At 33.0% G+C, this 22,750-nt stretch overlaps 1 protein-coding gene across 1 annotated transcript; it reads right to left on the reverse strand.

Annotated features, from left to right (window-relative positions):
• Positions 1 to 3,907: 3,907 nt before the first annotated feature.
• Positions 3,908 to 22,366, reverse strand: LOC110696455 (tRNA pseudouridine(38/39) synthase-like). The gene is made up of 15 exons (XM_021873744.1): positions 22,192 to 22,366; positions 22,036 to 22,095; positions 21,817 to 21,922; positions 20,969 to 21,041; positions 20,777 to 20,822; positions 19,122 to 19,232; positions 17,262 to 17,337; positions 16,758 to 16,854; positions 12,876 to 12,936; positions 12,633 to 12,763; positions 11,611 to 11,728; positions 7,565 to 7,688; positions 4,856 to 4,969; positions 4,672 to 4,746; positions 3,908 to 4,377 (listed from the first exon to the last, which is right to left on the reverse strand). Exons 1-15 carry the CDS (start codon positions 22,255 to 22,257, stop codon positions 4,340 to 4,342), a joined length of 1,296 nt encoding a protein of 431 aa, XP_021729436.1. The 5' UTR covers positions 22,258 to 22,366; the 3' UTR covers positions 3,908 to 4,339.
• Positions 22,367 to 22,750: the final 384 nt, after the last annotated feature.

Genomic DNA, 22,750 nt, shown 5'->3' on the forward strand with positions numbered 1-22,750 from the left:
CCTTGGTAATTTACAATTCTCATGATTTGTAAATGTCTGCATAACAACCAAATAACTTTAGCCATTTCCTAGAAAATTTGATGCGGGAATTTAATTTTAATGAAATACGAATGCCAATTGGAATTTAAATTTTTGTCAACCAAACAACACCAAGATGAGGTACAATTTAAAATTATTAGTAAAAAAAAAATTAAGAATATTTGAACAAAGCATGTAGATATAAAATCAATCATATACTCATATAATAACACCAAATTATTCCATCATGTGATTCAAACATATATTAAGTATGAGCCAAAAATGTTATGCTAATAGGTAATTGAAAAGGAAAATTAAAATTTCATAACAATTCACCAAGATGCGAATATTGAAGGTTTTCAATTTGAGAAAGAGTAAATACAATTGGTGGCGAGTTTTCATTAGAGTTCGCCATAAGATTTAAAAATGTAGAGATGTTGTATAAGAACGAAAGGAATGAAAAAGGTGGATAAAAAAGTCATTTGGTGAGAAGGTGATATATAGAAAAATAGTTTGGACTGTTAGGACATTTTTGGCTCATTATTTATAGATGTTTGAATCAAATGATGATTTAATTTTGTGTAATTAATTATATGTGCATATGGTTGATTTTATATCTACATGTTTTGTTCAATTTTTTTTTTTTTAACTATTAATTCAAAATTTTATCTCATTAATTTGTTCTAAGCTATTTGGTGAATTGGTGATGTTTATTTGAAGGGCATGAAGAGTTTATGAATTTGTCTATTTCATGCACGTTTCTTGCTTGATAATTACTCTAATTTGATTTATGTTAGTATTTAATTACTCACTTCTAGTGATAGCTCTATGGATTAAGGTAATTTTTTTTTGGGAAATTCCCATTTGTATCACACTATGGTTGACTTTTCCCATTGGTGTAATATTAACTTTTTGTCTTCTCATTGGTAAACCTGTAGTTCAGTATTTTTTCCAACCGTGACTAAAATGACTTCAAAACCTTAAGGAAACTAGTGAAGGCAAAAAGATAATAGTACTAATAGAAAAAAGTCAATTCTCGAGTTGTACCAATGGAAATTTCCTTTATTTTTTTTATCAACTTCATTTATAATATTTATCATATTTTTTTGGATATCACATGTTAAATTAATCAAATTTACTTTCTTTTGGAAATATATCAATGAATCAATCCTATGTTTTCCTATCATATTATTTGTAACGTTTTGCATCACGATTTATCCGCTATCACATGCTATATCAATCAAACTTCAGTTTCTTCTAGTGATAGATCAAAAAATCGATCTAATTATTTATTTGCCAACTCTTTTAGTGTTTTATGTCATGACATATCTATCTCCTATTGCACGTTAAATCAATCAAACTTTAATTTCTTTTAGAGATAGATCAACGAATCAATCCAATTATTGGTATTTTTTTTTTCCGAAAAACCCAATTATTTTCCTATTAACTTCATTTCTAGCGTTTTATTTCACGATTTTTCTGCTATCGCTTATTAGACTAACCAAAAATTAATTATGGTGTTAGATCGATGAACCTACCCAATTATTTTACAACCTATAGCTAAATTTAAGGTTTTTTTTTTTATTTTTTTGTTTTTAATTTTTAATTTTTTTTTTCTTTTGAATTTTGGTTATACATGTTGTTTAACAAAAAAATCGGTTACCTTTAGAGTTCAAAATAAAACAATACTTATGTGCTCAATGTGTTGAAAATCGTAGACCAACACTTAATTATACTTTCATCATCTTTTAATCAGTTGTTACAATTCATCTTATTTTCATAACATCAGATGGTAATTAAAAATTAATAAAATTTTAATTACTCTTGTATATCTTTCAAAACAATTAGATAAACCTTTAATTAATTCATGTGTTGTTATTACCAAGGTGGTATTATTTCTCATTATTTTTAAATTTATTGTATTTATCATTTTACCGAATTGTCTTAATAGTCCAAACTTTTCTTCTACATATCATTTTCCACCCCATACATCTTTTCTACCCACCTTTTGCATTCCTCTCGCTATTATACAACTTCTCTACATTTTTAAAATTTATGACGAACCCTAATGAAAACTTGCCGTCTATTGTACTTACTCTTTATGAATTAGATAACCTTCAATATTCGCACCTTGGTGAACCGTTATGAAATTTTAATTTTCGTTTTCAATTACCTATTTAGTTAACATTTTTGGCTCGCTCTTTATACATGTTTGAATATGATTTTATTTGTTGTCATTATTTGTTTATATGGTTGATTGGGTCACTTATTAACTCACTCTTTGAGCCGGGTTCGGTTTTTTTTTTTAACTAAAATTGTGTTTTTAGGCTTGTCTAAACCCGGCCTATTTTCAGGCTGGATTGGGCCGGGCTAGCAGGCCGATCGATGTTGATCACCTCTACCAAGACTCGATATTCCTGCACCAGCTCGAACCTAGTGGAAGAAGACCTTCTTTGAATAAGTACACTAAACTTTCACTAGCTTCAAGAACTCAGCTGTCAACATTACATAATTAGGTCTCTCCCTATCAAAGAACACCTTATTTCTACATCTCCAAGTAGCCCACGTAAGAGCACCCAAACTTCTCAATTCATAAGCATTACACCTCGCTACTAACCACATCCATCTCTCTGCAAAAGAAGACGACGGAGCACTGATCAATTTTCCTTTAAAATTGCAATGTTGCCAATGAAAAAGCACGATTTTTTTTTTTAATTTATTTATTTTTTATTTATTTATTTTTTTTTTTTTTTTTACCTCATAAAAAGTTTAGAAAATAGATTTTACCACCACTTAACAGATTTCCATCTACTATCTCCATATTAGTTGCAACTTTACAATATTTAGTATCTCACAAATAATACCCCAAAGTTACAAATAATATGCAACGGAGGTAGTAAGAACCCTTAATAGAGTCCACAATGTCTCATGTCGCCATATATTGGTCCAAATAAAATAATTATAAAAAATCAAAACCCCAAAACTAACCCAGCCTCCCCATCCTTACCGCCAGCACCCTACCTTCCCAGCCCAACCACCGGAACTCGCCCCCCTCCCTTTCTCCCACCTTAAAACCGGCAGCCACCCCTTCCCCTACCCAAAATGGTCACTCGTTTTTCTTACTCCCCAAAAATGAAACAACCACTATCGGTTGAAATCGACCAGTTTAGGGTAAAACTCGACCACTCATGCTCTAAATTAGCCAATTTTGATTGCTAGTGGTCGTTTTCAATGGCCATTTTTGGGAAGTTTGAAAAACGGGCAACAATTTTGGGTGGGGGAAGGGGTTATTGCTGGTTTTTGGGTAAGGTAAGGGGTGGCTATTGATTTTTGGTGGGGGCCGAGCATAGGAGAGGGGTAGGTTCCGGTGAAATGGGCTAGGAAGGGGGTGTGTCGGAGGTGGGACAAGGGTGGCAGCTGCGCAAGTGAGGTGGGGAAGGACAAGTGGTGGGGGTAGGGTGAATGGGTCCAATACCTTCATTCACATTTTGCACTTACATTTTCATACATAGTATACCATTAATCAAGCATATTTGGTGGAGATGATGAGGAACCACATTACACTTTGAGATCACAAGTTCAACCCCCCACCATATGCTTGTCGATTTTGTTGTTGGTCTTGAAAGCCTATTGAGAATTGACAAAGTAAATAGTTAGAATTCATATTTGGGGAAAAAAAAAATAATAGTTCTTGTTAACTCCATTCTTTCATTATTAATAAGTTATCCCTATGAGGATTGAACCCTAACGGAGGCCTACTGCTTGGCTAAGTGCTCCAAGCTTCAACCACAATTACTTTTCTTTTAGGGGATCTTCCTTGGTGTATATGTTTAATATATCATATTAATGGAAAAATTAAGTGATGATCACAGGTAAATATTTCATAATATTATATCACAAATACTAAGCTCTAAACATGAAATTATACAAGCATTGTTAACCTACAAATAAGGATCAGGTACCAATTGACTGTTGGTGTAGTGGTAATTGGGACTACACTTGGTAGAGAGGACCCGTGTTCGATCCCCCGCAACAGCAATTGGCAGGGGACTAAAACCTAACCACCCAAAACTAATCCCCGAATCCGGACTAGCCGAAAGGGTGAATCGGGTAGAGCACCAAAAAAGAAAAGGATCAAGTTTATAATTCCTCAAGTTAGGTCATAAACTCATAATACAAGATGCCAAAAAAAAAAAAAAAAAAAAAAAAAAAAAAAAAAAAAAAAAAAAAAAAAAAAAAAAAAAAAAAAAGGTTCTGAGAAACATGTAGTGCTCATATAGCAGCTTCAGCTCATCAATCCACAAAATTCTTATTTAAGGCCTCATGAGTTCAACTTGGCACGCCGTTCCTCATATGAAGCTGAAACCAATAAATAGAAGCAGTAAAAACCAAAGTCGACTGAAAATAAGACTTAATAAACCACCAGGAAAATAAGCAGTAAATTTGTTTGGAAGCTATTTATTTTCGAAAATACACAAGCAGAGGATCATTTTCGGAAATAAACAGCTTCTAAACAAATTCTGACGTCTCTGTAACTTTGCAAGTAAAAGAGATTGAAGATTATCTCGTTGGTAATTTCAGAAAATATCCCCCCACCACACACCCACACCAGCCCCCATATGCTCTTCCAAATTTGATTATTATCAGACTCACGCTCAGTTGGCCTTGTCATCAAGGGTATGTGCAAGCATTTCTTCATCCCGGCCGCTTTTGTAAGGGAATGTCTTCCTGAAAAATAAAGAACACATCAGGTCCATGTCAAACTTTAACGTTCATTCAGTCAGCCTCACTACTTTTCATGCTTTAAAAATCAATGGGGAAGATAGTCATAGGCCACCTTCATCATCTTCTATGGATGAACAGCTATCCAGAGCATTACTAAAAATAGCAAATTGCAGCATGAAATTTTGGCATTCACTTTCCAAGTGTGCACATAATGCCTGTCTTGCATCTACACAAAACTTTTAAAGTCAAACAAGATAAAAAAAAAATAAATAAATAAAAAATGAAAAAGCAGCTTCTGTACCTAAAATGTTGCATGAAAAGAAAGACCATGAAAGTATGCACGATTATGATTTCTGAACACATGTATCATGCATGCATCCAGTATATTGTTATTGCTTACGAGGAATTAGTAGTAGTAAACTGGCGTCTAGACCAAGGGGACGGACATTGTACTTAAGAGAGGTTAGTTTGAGGCCTTGAGCAAATAGGGGAGTCAGTCTATAAATAGAGGAGTTTAGGGAAAGAGAGAAGTATGATGAATATTATTGAGAAGTTATATTTTGGTAGCTTTGTCTTAGTGAAAGTGTCCAGCCACTTAAACTGGGATTATATGCTCAATTTAAGGATTTAATTGCATCCAATACAATATACATATGCAAGGAGGAGGCGAGGCCCAACTGGTAACTTGGCCCAAGAGGGTGAGAATGCACATGAGAACATCAGCAACATCAACAAGCAGCTGGAGCACAACAGGACAAATCACACTTGAAGACAAACAATCATCAGCAGCCACCAAATCAGTCTAGGGACTGGTGTATATAAATGAAAGTGGGGAAAGGGTTTAGGCAGGCATTTTGTATCAGAGTTATCTCTGAGAGTTGTGGGCTAAATCCGCTATTTGATAGTTGTAGGCTAAACCTACTAATGTTGAGAGTTATAGGTTAAACCTACTAGTTTGTGTTCTTTTCTTGCTGCCACTGTTAAATATAATCAAGCTTAAAGCTTTCTCCCTTATTTGTTCTGTCTTTTGTCTTTCTTTGTTATGAGTTGCTGTTAGTGGAGTAGTGGCTTGAGTCCATTACACTTCGATTCTTCCCCGTCTCAATTATTTTCTGTTTTTCCAATCTATTACATGTCCCTTCTATCCAATCAGTCCTTTACACAGTTCATAGTTATTTCATATGTGTTTCTGATCTCCAGAACATTCAATACACAAAGAAACATTAAACTAGATAAAAATTGTGCTTCATAATTGACATTGTCATGGAATGCAACTTCACATGCCAACAGTGACATACCTTCCTATCCTCCACAAAAATAGAAGATTTTCATTTCAGCCTCCCCAAGAAAATATGATTAACCCAATATCACGAATTAATTCATGAATTGGGATTTGCAGAACAGAACTTTGGAATATTATTATTGTTATTTGATTTAAGGTTCCCCAAATTTTTAGCATGGATGACATATTGTCATGTACTCTGCAATTTATAGCAGATTTACATTCTAGAGAAATTTTCTAAGCTATTTTACCCATTTAAGGGCCGTATTGATGATAAAACTAATGGGCTCATTAGAGAGAACCCAGAGATTCTTAGAAGAAAAGATCTGATATGCTTTCTTGAATGTTGATGGGCTTTCTCAATACTTGAGAAATGGGAATTCAACTTATCATAACCACCAAGTCGAAGATAAAAGGTAGAAAATGTAAATTATATAATTAAAAAAAAAAAGGAAAAATTGCCCACAATAATCCGACCTTTGCCTCATCCGCCAAAAATAATCCCACCTTTCAATTATTTTTTAATAATCCGACCTTTAATGTTAATCTGCTGAAAATGATCCCAAGTGACCGGTTACTTATTAAATAGGTTAAAAAAAAAAAAAAAAAAGGTTTAAAGTATACGTGTCACCACACAATTTGTCTAAATTTTTAAATTAAAAAAATTGAATTTTTTTTAAAAAAAAAAAAAACCCGGCATCCCCCAGCCACCCCCTCCCCTAGCCCCTGCCGATTTGAAGCCCCAGCTACCGCCGCCGAATTGTAGCCCCAGCCACCACCAACTTGAAGCCCAAGACACCGCCGATTTGAAGGCCCAACCACCACCGACGAATTGCAGCCCCAGCCACCGCAATTTCGTCGCTATTGTGGGTGGTTGCTCTGAAAAGGGAGGCTGAAATCGGGGCACGGAAAGGTGAGGGAGGCTGGAATCGGACGGGGGAAGGGGAGAGGGGCCGGAATCGGGACGGTGAAGGGGTTTTCGAGGGTGGGGGATGGTCTTAGTGGTTTTTCGTGGGGGAGGGAGGGGGTCGGCCGCGGCGTTGGCTCTAGGGGAGTAGGGTCTGGGTGGCCGGAGTCGCGGGCAGGGGAGTCAGGCGGCGGAGAGGGTGGTTTGGGCTGGTCGATTTTAAATATTTTTTTTAATTTTTTCTTACAAAATTCAATTTTTTTAAAAAAAATTATTTTATATTATTTTTATTTTTTTGACCAATCACAGGCCGACACGTGTCACGTAACTTGCTATAATAAGTTACATGACCGGTTGGGACCATTTTTAGCGTATTGGCACCAACGGTCAGATTATTTTGGGCGGATGAGGCAAAGGTAGGATTATTCCGAGCAATTTTTCCATTAATAAAAATTAAAAAAAAATATATATATATATATATAGTTAAAGGACTGGTGGCCATCTTATATATTTTTTAAAATTTTCAACTTGACAAAATCTCATACCAAATCAAGAGTTTTACATGTCACATAGCCCACTTGAAAACTGAGCATTTCAAACAAAATCTGACAATATGTTCAATACAAATTTACCTGCTGAAGTAAAGAACTGCAGACCTTCAAATTCACAAGAGCTTAGAACCAAAGGCAATTCTGAGGCCATAGTATACTGAGGCTTCTTAGGCGTTCTCTCAATATCAAGTAACACATCTATAATCTGAATAAGAAACAAAACGAAACTCAAGAAGCCGAAAAAACTCAGCAATGCATGTTAATGTTACCAATAAAAGGGGTATAATACATGGTTTAAGCTTAGAACTGTGATTCTCAGCAATGCATGTTGAGAAAATTGAAGTTGAGGAGAATAATAAATTAATAATTGTCTTTGATGACACTTCTATACTATTCTATTAAATTGGTGCTTTAAAATATATTTTTTTTATATTGTAATAAGCATATTGTCACTATATATTGATTAATGGTCAATCAGACACAAGCTAACAAGCTAGGAAGCCTACATACATCTATTTTCTCCTACCTTGCAATGTGCAAGAACCTCCTTAAAGGCATTGGGGCAATGCTGATGTTAATGACATCAAGTAAGTTTTCATAGCTTCAAAGATATACAGCAATTTGACTTTCTAAATTCCTTGAAACTTAAAAGTAAGGAAGTATAAATGGTCAGTCTTTCAAACAGTGTTAATCAACCTGAAGGTCAGTTGTGTATTGGTAGTTGAGATGCACTTCATTTAACAGACATTCCTAATTTCACCCAAGTAAATGCATTCTTTTTCAAACTTAGTATTTGACAAATTGAAAATTATAAACAACCTGCAACCATACATCTACATAGATAGAGCATCAAATTGACTTATTTACTGAAATTTTGGTTTTAAGATGGCCCAAGTGAAGATCAGCACTTGAATGCTCAAGGAACATCTTTCAAAAGGGAAAGACACAGAGACAAAGACTTGCCATAACTTTGATTCAATCTTTAACTTTGAGGGGCTAATAACGAAAATAACATAAAATCCTTCCAAAACCAGTTTTTAATCAAGGGAAGAAAATGGGTACCTAACTCCTTTTAAGGTATTTGGAAGATCATCTTAATCACGCCACCTCGGTCATCACCCTTTTTTGCAGCCCTAAACACTTCCTCTTCTATCACCAATTGTCTTTAAATTTACTTCGACCATGCATCCTCTCTTCTTTCACCCAGCCATGTCTTCATCTAAAAGGGCCTAAACCTAAACCTTTCCAATTCAAATTGGGCCATCAATAAACAATCCAAGCACTAGAGAGAATGATTGATTGAAAAAAAAAAAAAAATAGTACTTTGTAAATTATGATTCTATCAGGTTTTTGAGATTCCAATCAGGAATAATACTTCATAGAATGCCACAAAGTATATCACATCCTTCGCAACCAAAACAGTTGTAACTTGAAAGTATTGCACCACTTCACAACCTCGTTTTCTAGCCACAAGTATACCCGACATAAATAAATAAAAAAAAAATATTGAGAAGGTGAAAAAGACTAACAAGTAAATATAATCACTTCTTCATCCTCTTATCACCGAATTCATAGCTTCAAGCTTTAACCTCTCCTCTCTGAAAATTTCTTCAATCTATATCCACACTAATTCTTCATTGAACACCCAATTTGCTACTCCAAAACCATCTGCTTTGAATTATGCTACATGACCTACATATTTATATATACGAAAGGAGCAAGGTCCTTCGATAATAAGTGAGGACTCAAAAACAAAAAGAGAGCATTGAAACTACCCATAGTTCCAACCATTTGAATGGAAATTGATGACTCCACCTTGATTTGCTATGTTTTAGTTTTGATATATGATAGTGTGATGGAAGTCAAAAAGAGTCCAATATAATTATGTATTTATTTTATGATGGACTTATACTATTTCTATTATGTTGCTCGTGTGATTTTGTTTTAAGTTAAATATTTCTGTTAACTATTGTTGATAATGTTTCTGATTAGATAAATTTTGTTAAGTAATTATTTATTTTATATTTTTGGTTTGTTTGATATTTAAACATGATATTATTTCTGATTAAGTTTATCATATATATTTTTGAATAATTATCTTGCGCTAAACCTGTTTCAAGGAGAATGTTGTTAGTTTGTTATTTGCACAGGATAAGGCTTGCTGATATATCTCCTCAAAAATATATGCTTAATCAGAATCAAAAACAGCTAGCAAAACGTTCAAAATTCAAAGGGCTGAAAATTCTGTTGAAGCAATTTTTAAGGAAATCTGTTGAAGACTTTCAAACCTTTGAAGTCAGCCTTGCAACGTTTTGAAATCAGCATAAAAGCCTTATAAATAGCGTGAAGACTTGCTGGAGTTAATCATCGAAGCATTCAGCAGTTTTAAGCTATTCTATGAGCTATATTTTCTCTCATGCAATCATAGTCTGTTTATTATTTTTAAAGTGAGGGAAAAATACGAGAGTGTTCACTTGTGCTTAATCTTGTAATACTTGAGTGATACACTTCGTAGTAAAATTATAATACTCGAAGTTGTTTGAGTGTGTTAGCTTTTCTTTCTAGGATTTGAGTGTCTAAGGTGTAGTGGGAAGTACTACGGAGAGAAGATAGTGAGATCTTCTAGGTTGCTTTAGAACTCTAAGGGAAGAAATAAAAGTTGGTTTAAAATCCTACGGGTTGGACAACCCTAGGCAGAGACGTAGGCCTTTGTGCTGAACTTTGTAACAATTCCTTGTGTTTCTTCTGTTTATTTCTGTTTTGATTTTTGCCTTATTCTTGCTTTCGTTCTTTGTTTTAAATAGTTTTAGCAAAATCCAAAACAAGCGTTTATAACATTCTGTTTATTAACTGTTTTACATTAAATAGTTTTCAAAGTCTTGAATTGTAAACAGAGATCAGTTTATTCCGCCCTGTAACTGATCTCAAGGCCTTAACTTTTTCAGTTTTGCGAAAAACGCCCATACTCTATTCAACCCCCCCCCCCTTCTAGAGTATTAATATGTTTATTCCATTACCATTGTGATCCTTTCAGAAATGATCCAACCAATCACCAGCACACACAATCTATATAACCTTAGATCCCCATAAAATTCCCCACAAGCATATAGAGAGTGGAACATCCACCAGCCCACAATCTCTAATGCATGCATTACCCTCATAATAAGAATAGTCCCACGACAATCGTTCCCACAATTGACACACAAAATTAGCTTTTACAAAAAAATAAAAACTAATTACAACAACAATACAACGACAACAATTCAAAGCCTTACTCCCCAAAAATTAAATACTAAATATAAACATAAAAATATGAGGATATTAAATTTTCCATGTCAGTCCGTTCCTCACCACCTCTTAAGCCTCAACCAAGAAAAAAGGGCAGAAAGAAAAGAAGAGAAGAGAGAGGACTATAAATAGAAAGACATCAAGGTGTTGAGACTACTTTTCATGCCATTGCCGATAATGAATTAACATAATCTGTTAGTCAGTTAGTAGAACATTTATTAGCTCATTTTCAGTTTCTCTCTTTCCTCAAGCAATTGACAATTAGTGGATTACTCCCCCTGTCCCAATTCCTCAGTCTGTTGTCACACCCCTAACTAATATGTGCATGCACAGACCAACAAACAAATAAAAGAGTTCAACAACATATTTTACGATAAAATTTGTTTTTAATACGTTACTAAAAATCTATGGTCAAAGTTAGTATATAAGTGGTGAAAAAAAGTCCTACGTGTCAATTACTTAATCTGGGACAGAGATTCCAGAATAATTGACTCTTTTGAACTATTCAATTATTCATATACCGTAGTATTAACTTTGACTAAATTTTTTTTTAACTAATTTCTTAGTAACAAATGTTGTCATGTAATACTCTTTAAATAGGAATTAATACATAGTAAAAAGTTTCATAATGTCGACTTTTCAACAATTTTTACAAAGATCAAGTTATATATTAATGGTTAAAATAGTTTGTTGGGAAGTGTGTCAAGTTTGACTATGTCCGTTATTCACTTATGCTAGAACTGGTGTAGTATTTCAAAAGAAAAAAAAAAGGAATAAATCACAACTAAATATCGCAGCAGCAACATCCAGATTTATTAAAATAGATGCTTTATACTCACTTCTACTGATTCTAGGCCCCTTCCAATCATAAATAATACAGCAACCATGCATCGAACTTGGTGCCATAGGAATGCACTGCCTCTAATTATGATGGCCCATAATTCTTTGTCTTTAAACCTGAATCATAATATCCATGGCGCAATTTTAGTTATTAGTTCTTACAATAAAAAAATAAAAAAAAATTAAATTTTTTTAAAAAAGCCATATTAGCCTTGAAACAAGGTAAAAACAGTAAATATTTTTGTTCAAATTAGCAACAAAAACCTATAATAATGTATCTTACTAGCAAAATAATTAGGCAGAGTATAGCTGATTGTAATGTTTATAATCCAACCAAAACAAGTTTTAAAGTCCATGCCATTGCTAAGCAATGATGATGACAGATTATGTTCAAATAGGTCCAAGTCATTGTCTTCATCATGAAGCATTTTGTGAAAAGTTGGTAGTGAGAGAAATTAAACACCGTCTATGGTGTTCAATATTATATCTTTCGATAATTAACCAGCACAATTATAAATTGAAGAGATCATATAATGGATATGCCCCTGTATCTAACATGTAAAACAAAAAAATTATATGACGAACAAATACAGATACTTGTTTGTTACTACCACTGCTCCTTGTTCTTTACATTGTCCCTATAAGTCTGTTCCTTTTTGTTCTTTACACTTCTGCTTTATTCCATTATGGGACACTGATTTTTAACACTTTTACCCAATCCCCACACAAAAAGACCTAGTTTTACCCATATGCTTACTTTTTTGCCACTTGCAACACCACTTAATCATGCTCTTTCTTTTTTTTTTTTTTTTATTAAATGTTGTACAACTAATAGCTGTCAAGAACATTAAAAAGGAGATAGTATATTTTTACTATTATCTGTGGCCAACTAACACAAATTCCTATCATGGAGGATTATTCAACATATTTGCAGCTAATAATTTAGACAACTTTTTACAGAATCCAAATTTTTAAACAAAAATTAAATTAATAATAAATAGAAGTTGTCTGAAAAGATTACTTTTCACTGCTTGGGATGATATCAAATGACGTGATACATCGCTTATAGTTGTGCACATTAATCGCATCCATTTTACAGAAATTCCTGAAGTCGTGTTCACCCAAATACTTCTTAGCTGCTGTCTGCATTGCCTACAAAGCACACGAACAACACAAATATGTAATCATCCAGATTGGCATAAAGTAATGCTTGCATATCAATTTTAGCAACAGACTGCAGCTTAAATTTTTTAAAATTTCTTACTGATATGTTAAGATTTTCACTCCAGAAAAAATATTTGTATTCCCTGCTCAAACAGCCAAACCTGTAATCATTGATGAACAAGAAGAGAAGTTATCAAAACTCAGAGATTGATGAACAATGAATACTTAACTAGTTATATACTTTAATCTGTACTCTTTAGCTAAGAATCTAAATAAGACAAATAAAGCTCTGCCTAGTTCACATTTTCCATACTACTTTAGTAATATATTTATTCCTACTCCGTGTATTTTTTTTAATAGCTGTTTAGTGTCCACCAGCAACACAATATTTATAGAAATAAAAAGTATCTGTCATCTTTCTTCCACTGCATTCTATCGAGCTTAAATATGGATGATCCAATTAACGAATGGCAACTTTGTTAAACAAACTATCTGATCGAAGAAAAGTTGCTAAGTTTGTACTGCTTGGAGGGAGCATGCTCATAGTTTTGCCATTTAAAATTCTTATGAATATCTTCTTCAAAAAGCAATAACTAGGTCATGTTTTTAGTTAAAACTTGCAGTGAGCTACTATCAACTGGTGTTTGTATAAAAAAACATGAGGTACACTAAGCAAACAGAATTTTGGAGCCTAATTATAAGTTGAGAGGTGAAGGCAAATGCATAGGTGAAGAACCAACTGCATTTCATTCCCCAATATTAAGGTCAATAGTATAGAGAATATTCTATGCACAGTTAAACAAAAAATAAGCTTCAAATCCACTAAGCTTTTTATAGATAAAATTGCATCACCATATTCATGTTAAAAACTTTAATAGTCAAGTTTCTATAATTTTATTTTATTTTTATGTAAGTGGAAAAGCACATATGCATGTCCCCTAAATCTAGCTTGGAAGCTTGAACCTAAGTCATTCATGGATACACCAAAATATTGATGAAGATTGAAGACAGTGGGAAAGTCATATTGAGATAAATATGGTTTTAGTTGTCATCAACCTACTTCTCTCAGTTGATATTCTGTAAAAAGAAAACACACTTACACTGAAACACAGGTATATTAGTCATTTTTGGTGAAAATAAATGATAAATTAGTCCATGTAATGAATAAAAAAAATAAGAAATTGTTTTTAGATTACACTTCTGTAGTTACTCCATGACAGCCAGTTTGTAGCATGTATTTAAAAATATAGTGCTATCAGTTATAGATCATTGTGTTATCACATCAACATTTTAATACCCCCCTATCTCAATTTAATCGTCACACTTTCCATATGACAGTCCCAATATAATTGTCATCATTTGCACCATGGACCCATTCATATTTTGTTACCCCTCTCTTCCCAATACCAAAAGTTAGGGTCCCATACTACCTCTTATTCAATTAAAAAATTCCACCACTATCTTCCATCAAATCAACTTTTCCGTGAAGATATATGAAGAGACGGATTAGCCAACAACTTATCACCTAAAACTCCTATGTAAACCTCCCTACAACAACTATATTGTGACGGAGGGAGTAATGCCTTATAAGAATTAATAATATTGAACTTTGAATAGTAGAAAATTTTAAATTCAAATTTACAACTGCAAACATTTAGGAATATATATTTGTATGAAGTATAATCTAAAAGGATATAAGATACACTACAAAGAGTACAAACTCTTGAATTACAATGATGAAGTGAAAAAAATATTATTTGTCAACTCATGTTATGATGGCCATGAGGCACAACGTACATGAACAAGCTACTTCTGCAGTAACGCAGCAAAACTGTGGTCACAACTGGGTTTTTTTTTTTTTTCCCCTTTCTATCCTTGCACTGGAATAAAGATTCCAGGAAACCCCATCGTTGCAATTTGGAAAAAGGGTTGGTTGGGAGTATTGAATAAAAAGGTCTTTACAAGGCATTGATTAAAATTTACTATCAGCATCAGTTGGCAGAGAAAGTTAGAGATGCTTAAAATGATGACATATCAGTACGTGGTCGCCAATTATGTGCATGTTAACAGCCCTTAATCTGCCTTTTTGGAAGTAAAACTATTCCTATGATCAAACTCTTCCAATCTCTTTCCATCATATAAGGATAAACTGCTGCTCCCTACGTCCCATAATATAGTTCTCGTTTTGAAATTTTACAGTAATTAAGAAATAGGAGGATAGAGTACATAAAATACATGAAAAAGGAATAAAAGTACAAGACATGTAAGTGGGGCAATAAAAACAAGTACCTAAAAAAGAGAAAAGTACATAAAAGTAGGTGACGGCGCAAATAATAAGAAGAACTGTAAGGGTATTTTGGGTAGTGCTATGAATAAAGACATAAATAATAAGGGTATTGTAGATATTTCATAATGACTAAAAAGGGAAAAAAAAAATGAAACAAGAACAATATTTTGAGACACCCAAAAAGGAAAATAGGAACTATATTATGGGACGGTGGGAGTAATACTGCTTTCCAGCCACATCCAACCTTTCAACTCTATATACAAAGTCTTCCAATAGGCTTTGGTTTTCTATTCCCAGGAACCAATTAGTTGGGTTTTTTTTTTTTTTTTTTTTTTTAAAGGAAAGGAACTAATTAGTTAGATGGTGATTATCCAATGTCAGATTGGTAAATAGTCAAAAGAAAATAAATACTCATTGCTAACATTTTGGAAGCAGCAATTTTCTCCCAGGAAGATCTTCATAACAATAATACCAATCTATGCCTATGGACTGAAAGGATTCAAAAACCAGGATTCATCACAGACTAAGCATTGCCACCAGGACAAAGCAGTTTCAAATAGAAAATTATGATTCCCCTATGAGGAACTAGCAAGCAGACCCCAAATTACAACAAATAACACAGAACATAAGGCATGCAAATTAGTTATCTGGTTACTACTTGAACCTGGAACAGTTACCAAAAAAAAAAAAATCTTGTTTTATACATTATCTTCAGTAATCTATACTTAGTATTTAAAAATGCAAACATCATCAGCCACGTGTCCTCTTCTCCTTCTACCTTTTTTCATAAATCCTTTTCTTTTATTGGCCCTATTTTATGATATTATCAGTCACTTTGGTTTTGTAGAACTTTTCTAGCTTCCCCCTTCATATTTCAATCTCTTCAATTTTCATAACCTCACTTTAATTTAAAATACTGAATTCCCTTAATTTTCTCCTCTTCTCCCCCCATCATTCAATTTCAATTTAACTGAATTCATCATCTAATCAATGACCATCACTTATTTTCTTCTCCTAATCCCTTTGCTAACAGTATAAATTTGTAATAAAGCTTTTTTCAAATCGCCTAAATTCCCAGGGGAGGAAAAAAAATAGACATACATATCTCTAAAAATGCTCTCCAAAAATGAAGATAATGATTAAAAAGGAGAAAAATTGAGGAGGCAAAAAAGGGAGACATAAACAACAAGAAAAAGAAGAGTTTGGTGTAAGAATATTCTGGAAATTATACATACATGGTAAGGCATTGCTTGCATGTCATAAGCCATTATTTTCAAGATATCAAGTGTGCTCTACAAGAATTAGATTTGGTGAGGAAACATTTCAAAAAATTAATAAAATGCTCCCGGATGTCAAAAGACTGTAATTTATTCAAGTAAGTTGTGTTTTTTAGCATAAATAATAACATATGCACAGCCCAATCATAGAACAGGCCAAAAAGCTAGTTTTAAAGATAATTCAAGGAATGGTGTTAATTTGTTTTAGAGGACACATCAGCATGACTGTAAAAGCAAACACATCCTTTCACACATATAGTAATATACTATGGAGCACCAAAATAGTTTCTTATCCATATCATAATTTCCATGCATCATACAGAGCCCTCAAGGTCTCAATTTCATGGAAATATAATCAAATTCATCTAATCACAAAATTAATTTTACATAAACAAAAGCATTGGCTTGATTCTAGTACCTCGCATGAAAATCTACAGGAGCTGGAGACCAACCAGTAATCCGGATGTCTTTTGGAAGAACTTTATTCAGTATTCTCACGTAATCAATCTCACCTTCTGTATAAAAAAAAATATAACCATAAATAACCTTTCAACAAAATGAAGATCAGAGAAATTTTTGAATAAGATTAACGTGGTCATATAGATATAAGAAAGCTACGTAAAGAGAGAAAAATAATTCTGTTGGTCTACTTAGGTAATAATCACTGAGTATATTTTAGACATGTCTGTTTTTACCAACTAACGAGTTTTCTGTTAGAAAATCATCACCATATTTCTGCAATTCAATGCATCTTTGACCAACAGAGATTATAAGTAAATTGATAGTGCAAACAACCCCATTAATGATTTACTCCTCAGTCAATTATACAGTAATGTCACTATATACAAAGTACAGTCAAGATTAAGGGTTTGTATAAAATGTTCAAAAGTCCCAGAATACTCAACAAGGAGACATTGCAGACCATATTGCCCTTCACAAACAACTCTGTCAGAACTTGTCTCAGCCTTAAGATTTGACCGAAGGTATAGAGCAATCACCTGCATAAGAAAAATTTTCATTTTCCCACACAATCCAATTTTGAGAATGCAGACAAAATCTTCAGAAGGTTCCATTGTACACATATGACCTAATTGTAGAGTGGCAAAAAGGTATATATCTTTCCACTATGGTAATGGAACGTCAAAAAGACAGCAAATAGATACTAGTGCTATTAGTAAAGGCATGAAGCTGTCACGGATATCATCTTCTTCATATTGTATTTGTTTTTTTTTTTTTTTACCATAAATATTCCTTTCTCTTGAAAGAAATTCTAACATTGAACCATTAAGTAGATGTGGAAAGGTGACACATACAAGGAAATGAAAGGGATGTTCTTCTAGGATATCTCCCAAATCCAACCTTTGATCCTTGGCAAACCTTTCACTCAAAAGTTCGAAAAAGGAGATGAGACCTAGAAACAAAATTTTTGGAAAAGTCATTTGATCTTCCCTCGGTTTTTGAGGGAAACTTATTAATTGTGAGCCCATGACACAAGCAAGTATAATTTTATGACAGAAACACCTCTTCATACTCTCAAGGTAGTTCCTACAAACAGCATAGCAACTAGTGTGATTTTGTTAAGACTACTAATAGAGTTCTAAAGATCAACTTTCTTTCTCATGATAAGCATTATTAATAAGCCATCCTAACTTTTTCTGAACGTCCAAGAAACCCACCTTTGCTGAAGTTTCATCCATCAAGAATAAACTGTGAATAGTTCTATGTATTGATAAAGCACTTTCCACTCCATAATTTGTTTTTCCTCTCCAGCTTCTACCCACAATCGCCACTCAATCGTTTAATTTGCGCGACTTTAGAGAATATTACTAAATTCCAACATTGTACACTAGAACAGTCTTTATTTCAAATATGAAGAAGTGAAAGAAAATAGTAATTTCTTTTACTTTTCGAGCTCACAATTCAGAAGAAAGCCAAATTACATAGCTTAATGTTATCATTTTTTATGTTGTGGTAGTGATGCTGGTATGAGTTATTTATTCCTTAAATGAAATTTTCATATTTGATTAATTATTTTTAAAATTTGCAATATTTTATTAATTATTTATAAATTACTGGTAAATTATTTCTTTTAATCTTTGTCATCTCCTTGTCCTATCCAAATCTAATTTTAGAAATTTTGTGATTCACACCCCCCCCCATTCACACTCCCATCCTTGCCTCCACGCAACCTAGCACCCTACAACTGCAATAACCTGAACTCTGAAGAATAAAATTTCAGGATAAGGTTCATATGAACCGTCTATCAGCAAGTACTGCAAGCTTGCCTAAACATAATAATACAATAAGTTTAAGTTCCTAGAAATTATGTAATTACAGATCCAAAGAACAAATTGAATACCTTGCAATTAAGCTACAGCCAAATTTCAAATTAGTGAAAAAGTTCTTAAGGTTAACGTTAAGGAAGATAAGACACAAATCATATGCAAATAAACATAAAGAGTGAAAAGAATATGTTATCAGAGTACTCTCTCCATACTTTCATAATTTTTCTATAAAATATGAGGCCACTATTTCTATTTGGTAAGTTATAGCATGAACTTTTCCCTATACGCTTCACGATACAATTAATTATGACCTTTAAGCTTTAACTTTTTAAGATATACTAGCTTATTCTATGATTGAAAAACATAATTTTGAATTCTTAATTCCTAGTTATCTAGTTTGGCTAACTATTTTGGGATGGAGGGAGTAACAATATTTCACAGTGAGTACAAGCTTTAACAAAGGTAACAAATTACAGGTAGGATTTCATGATGCTTACTTGCCCAGCAGCTGAGACTCCCTTATCTGTTCTGCCACATCTAGAATACTGTGAACCCTTCCTATCGTTAATCAATAGCCTTGTCTTCTCAAAAGCTTTGAAAAGTTCAGACTGCAAAAAACGTCCAACAGAGACACAAAGCTAAACAACTACCTTCAATGAAATATCAGAAAATCTCATCAAATGCAAACTATCAGTCATTTCACATCCCATATTTCCATACTTTGATGCTGAGATTTAGGGGGTTTGGACTCTTATAATTAATGATAAAGCTGGTGTTTCTGTAAACGATTTGTTAGTTGCTTCTTACACTATCTCAATTAATGATGTTACTAGTCCTTACTAGGCCTTCAAAAGGTATAAAGAGCTTGAGACAAGGAGAGCTAACTCCATTTCTTATTTTCATGGATACCCACTGTTTGAATGGATGCTCTGACAGCTTAAAGAGGAATCCTAGAACTTTCATCCTAAATGTGGGCAAATGGGAGTCCATCTGTGGTTTGCTGATAAATTATTCGCAAGAGGTGATACAATAGTAATATTTTCTCTTATTCTCAAGAGGTGAAACGACGTCTATTAAACTCCTGGAATCTGCTTAATATGTTATACGTAATGCTTCTCGGGCATCTAAGCTGATAGTCAGCTGATAGAAATTGTGTTGATTTGGAATTTTAGAGGTATTGTGGAGGCTAAATCAGTATATCTTGGAGCTTTTGGGGATAACACCATTTCAAGTAATTGGTGGATCCCCTTTCAGCCATAATAGAAGCTGTCTTGTTAGGACACTTCAAGAGTTCAAAGAGTAAAAGATTGGACAAGGAAGACTACAGTATAACATATACAATTGGTCCTAAATACAAACCAGCAAAAAAATTAATGTTTGTTGAGTTTTGATTTGGTTCAAATGTTCACTTATGGAAGCTAGAGCAGAGATAGTAAATTAAGTGCAGTTGAATCCTAGTAATAGTTCAGTTTGAATCAGAAGTATATTTTTTTTTTTTTAAATGGCAGCTAAAAACTGAGAGTCTTAATATGGCAGCGCATAAACAAAACCCCTGGACCCTACTTGCTGAGGGTGTTTGGGTGAATGTTGCTGCAATAGGAAAATCTGATAGAGCGTTATATTGATTCAAACTGTATATACAAAACAAGTCTATGCTGTGTGGAGAAAAAAAAGAAAAAAAAAAAAAAAAAAAAAAAAAAAAAAACATGCAACTTTACAGGGTAAAGGTTTTTCAGAGTATATCCTTGTTATAATTAATTTCCAGTATATATGAAGCTTAAGACTTTGATCCTTCTACCAAAAATCATCATTCAAAAAAGATTTCAGGAAGGAAAAATAATCATTTCTAAATAAAAACAAATGGAGAAAAGAATGTTGATTAGTGCATATAGAAAGCATGTTAAAATAATTTGATCTAATTTGCAAATTAGCGCATACAAAAAAGCATGTTCTATTTTTTTACACAAAAAGGTAGAGTCATCTCATCAAAAAAATTACGAAAATCCCACTCCATATGGGTCATTATTGAGGTAATTTGGTAATTGGTATGCCCTCATAAAAGATTTAGCATATCAAAAGAGCATGAAATTTACAGTTCTCTAAAGCTTCTCCAATTGAACAAGTACGTATATACAATGACACATAAACTCACCTCAACAGTAGGTTCCATTTGTGCCTCTGATGCAAAGCCATAAAACCTGTAACATAATATTCCAGGCAAGAACTTAGTGTAAACCCCTATTAAATATTATAAAAAAAAAAAAATTTAAAAAGGAAAACCATGCTAGACCAGTACAAGGTATTAAAGGAACACAATGTCTTAGCATATATGTTGAAGGCATACCGTTGACCAAAATACAATACTTTGAGGGCGACATATCTCTTCGGATGATGATGCAAGATGCTCACATTCCTATCTATAACCACCAAGTGAATGAGGTAAATCAAATTTTCAATTGCATATTACACAATCTTCACCGTGCAGAAATATAATAATACAAACATTACCACAAATACAATATACCCAATAATATTGTCCCTAAATAGAAGTAGCGTTTCTTTAGGTTAATTTTTTAATTCATCTTTAATCAACCAAATCCCACTATCTTATTTTTGCATTTCGTCTGTTTTCTTTTACTTGCAAGCACCACAATCTCTAAGGCACGCATTTATAAGAGATGATTAGAGATGGTAAACAAACGATGAATTGATATTGGACCTTGACAGTCTAGGCTAGCTTGAATAATACTTGTATATCGTACATGATTGCTTAATTGATACTAAACTCTTGATAATTAGAATTCCGTTCATTGCGTGCTAAACATACACTAGTTGACACAATCTAATGCACTCATCTCGTGAATTTAGCTTATGATCCATACAATCCATTGCCATACATGGCCTTGATATTGTATTACATTGTTCTCAATAACTTTGGGAAGTTAGAATGTAAGACAATAATGACCTTTCGGGGAAAAAAAATATATATTGTTTCTTTTTCTACATAATATTCCACATTATGCTGATCAAAGTCGTCAACTATCGACAAGTTCAGGTCTTCGTATTAGTGAAATATAAACAGTAGGAAAATATACAAGACAATCAATATGAACTAGACCATTATAAGTTTAAAAATCATTAACTCAATCAGCTATAAAACTTTAAAACAAATATTTTTAATAATTCACCAACCTTGTGACTTTGTTTTCCTGCTCTTGCCACTCTTTTGATGCAAATTTTGAGCAATTTCAACAGAAGCTAAAGCATTACTCACACTAGAATCACTAGCATCCTCAACCTAAACAAAATCGTTTAGGATTTCAAAATGGTAAATTAAAGTAGCGCAAAAATGTAAGAATTCAAAAAATTTCAAAGTGATTAATTATAAAGCAGAACAAGAGATTAGATTACCTTAGAACAACGGCAATGCGAAAGTTTCGACGCCATTTCTGCATTCTCAACCTCTAAAATCTAAGTTTAATTTAAAAAAAAAAATAGAAAGTCAGAATTAAAAAATTTGCATTTGTATAACTATGTAGAATTAGAGGGAGATGAAGAAGAAAGTACCTTGATGCGGCAATGGAGAGCATCAATTTGGGAGCGAAGAGAAGAAATTAGGCGATCGTTCTCCATTATTCTTCAGCAGCAGCCAGCAGCAGTGGTATTGCCCTCGTTAGATGTCTACACTAGTAGACTTGTTAACTTTATAAAGTAGTAAATTATCCTATGTATACTACCTCCGTTTCTCATTATGTGTTTTATATCTCACAAATAATACTCTATATTGCACATAATAAAAAACTGAGGTTTAGTACTTTCTCCGTTTCAATAATATTACAACAAGGATGAAATTACACATCTCAAAGTACATTTTATGGGTTAAATATCTATAGTTGTATAAGAGTAAAAATTATAAAAAGTATTATATGAGACGAATCTACCAAAATCTCACATGAATGATGAATAGTGCAAAAGTTCTATTATTGCAATTTCATTGGAACAAAGGAAGTATTAATTATTCAAACTTAACAAAAGAAAAAAAAATTGTGTTAATTAAGTTTAGCTATATGAAAAATTATTAGAAGAATATACTTAAGAAACTTATATTATAAGAGTGTGATTTTTT

This window comes from Chenopodium quinoa, unplaced genomic scaffold, assembly GCF_001683475.1.
Source record: "Chenopodium quinoa cultivar QQ74 unplaced genomic scaffold, ASM168347v1, whole genome shotgun sequence".
NCBI lineage: Eukaryota > Viridiplantae > Streptophyta > Magnoliopsida > Caryophyllales > Amaranthaceae > Chenopodium > Chenopodium quinoa.

Excerpts from the sequence above, each read along its gene's own strand:
- LOC110696455 (XM_021873744.1), bottom strand. The coding sequence starts at position 22,257 with ATGGAGAACGATCGCCTAATTTCTTCTCTTCGCTCCCAAATTGATGCT. Across the intron at positions 22,096-22,191 it reads CTCTCCATTGCCGCATCAAG|ATTTTAGAGGTTGAGAATGC; the intron begins GTACTTTCTTCT and ends AATTAAACTTAG. Across the intron at positions 19,233-20,776 it reads AAATGGAACCTACTGTTGAG|TCTGAACTTTTCAAAGCTTT; the intron begins GTGAGTTTATGT and ends CGTTTTTTGCAG.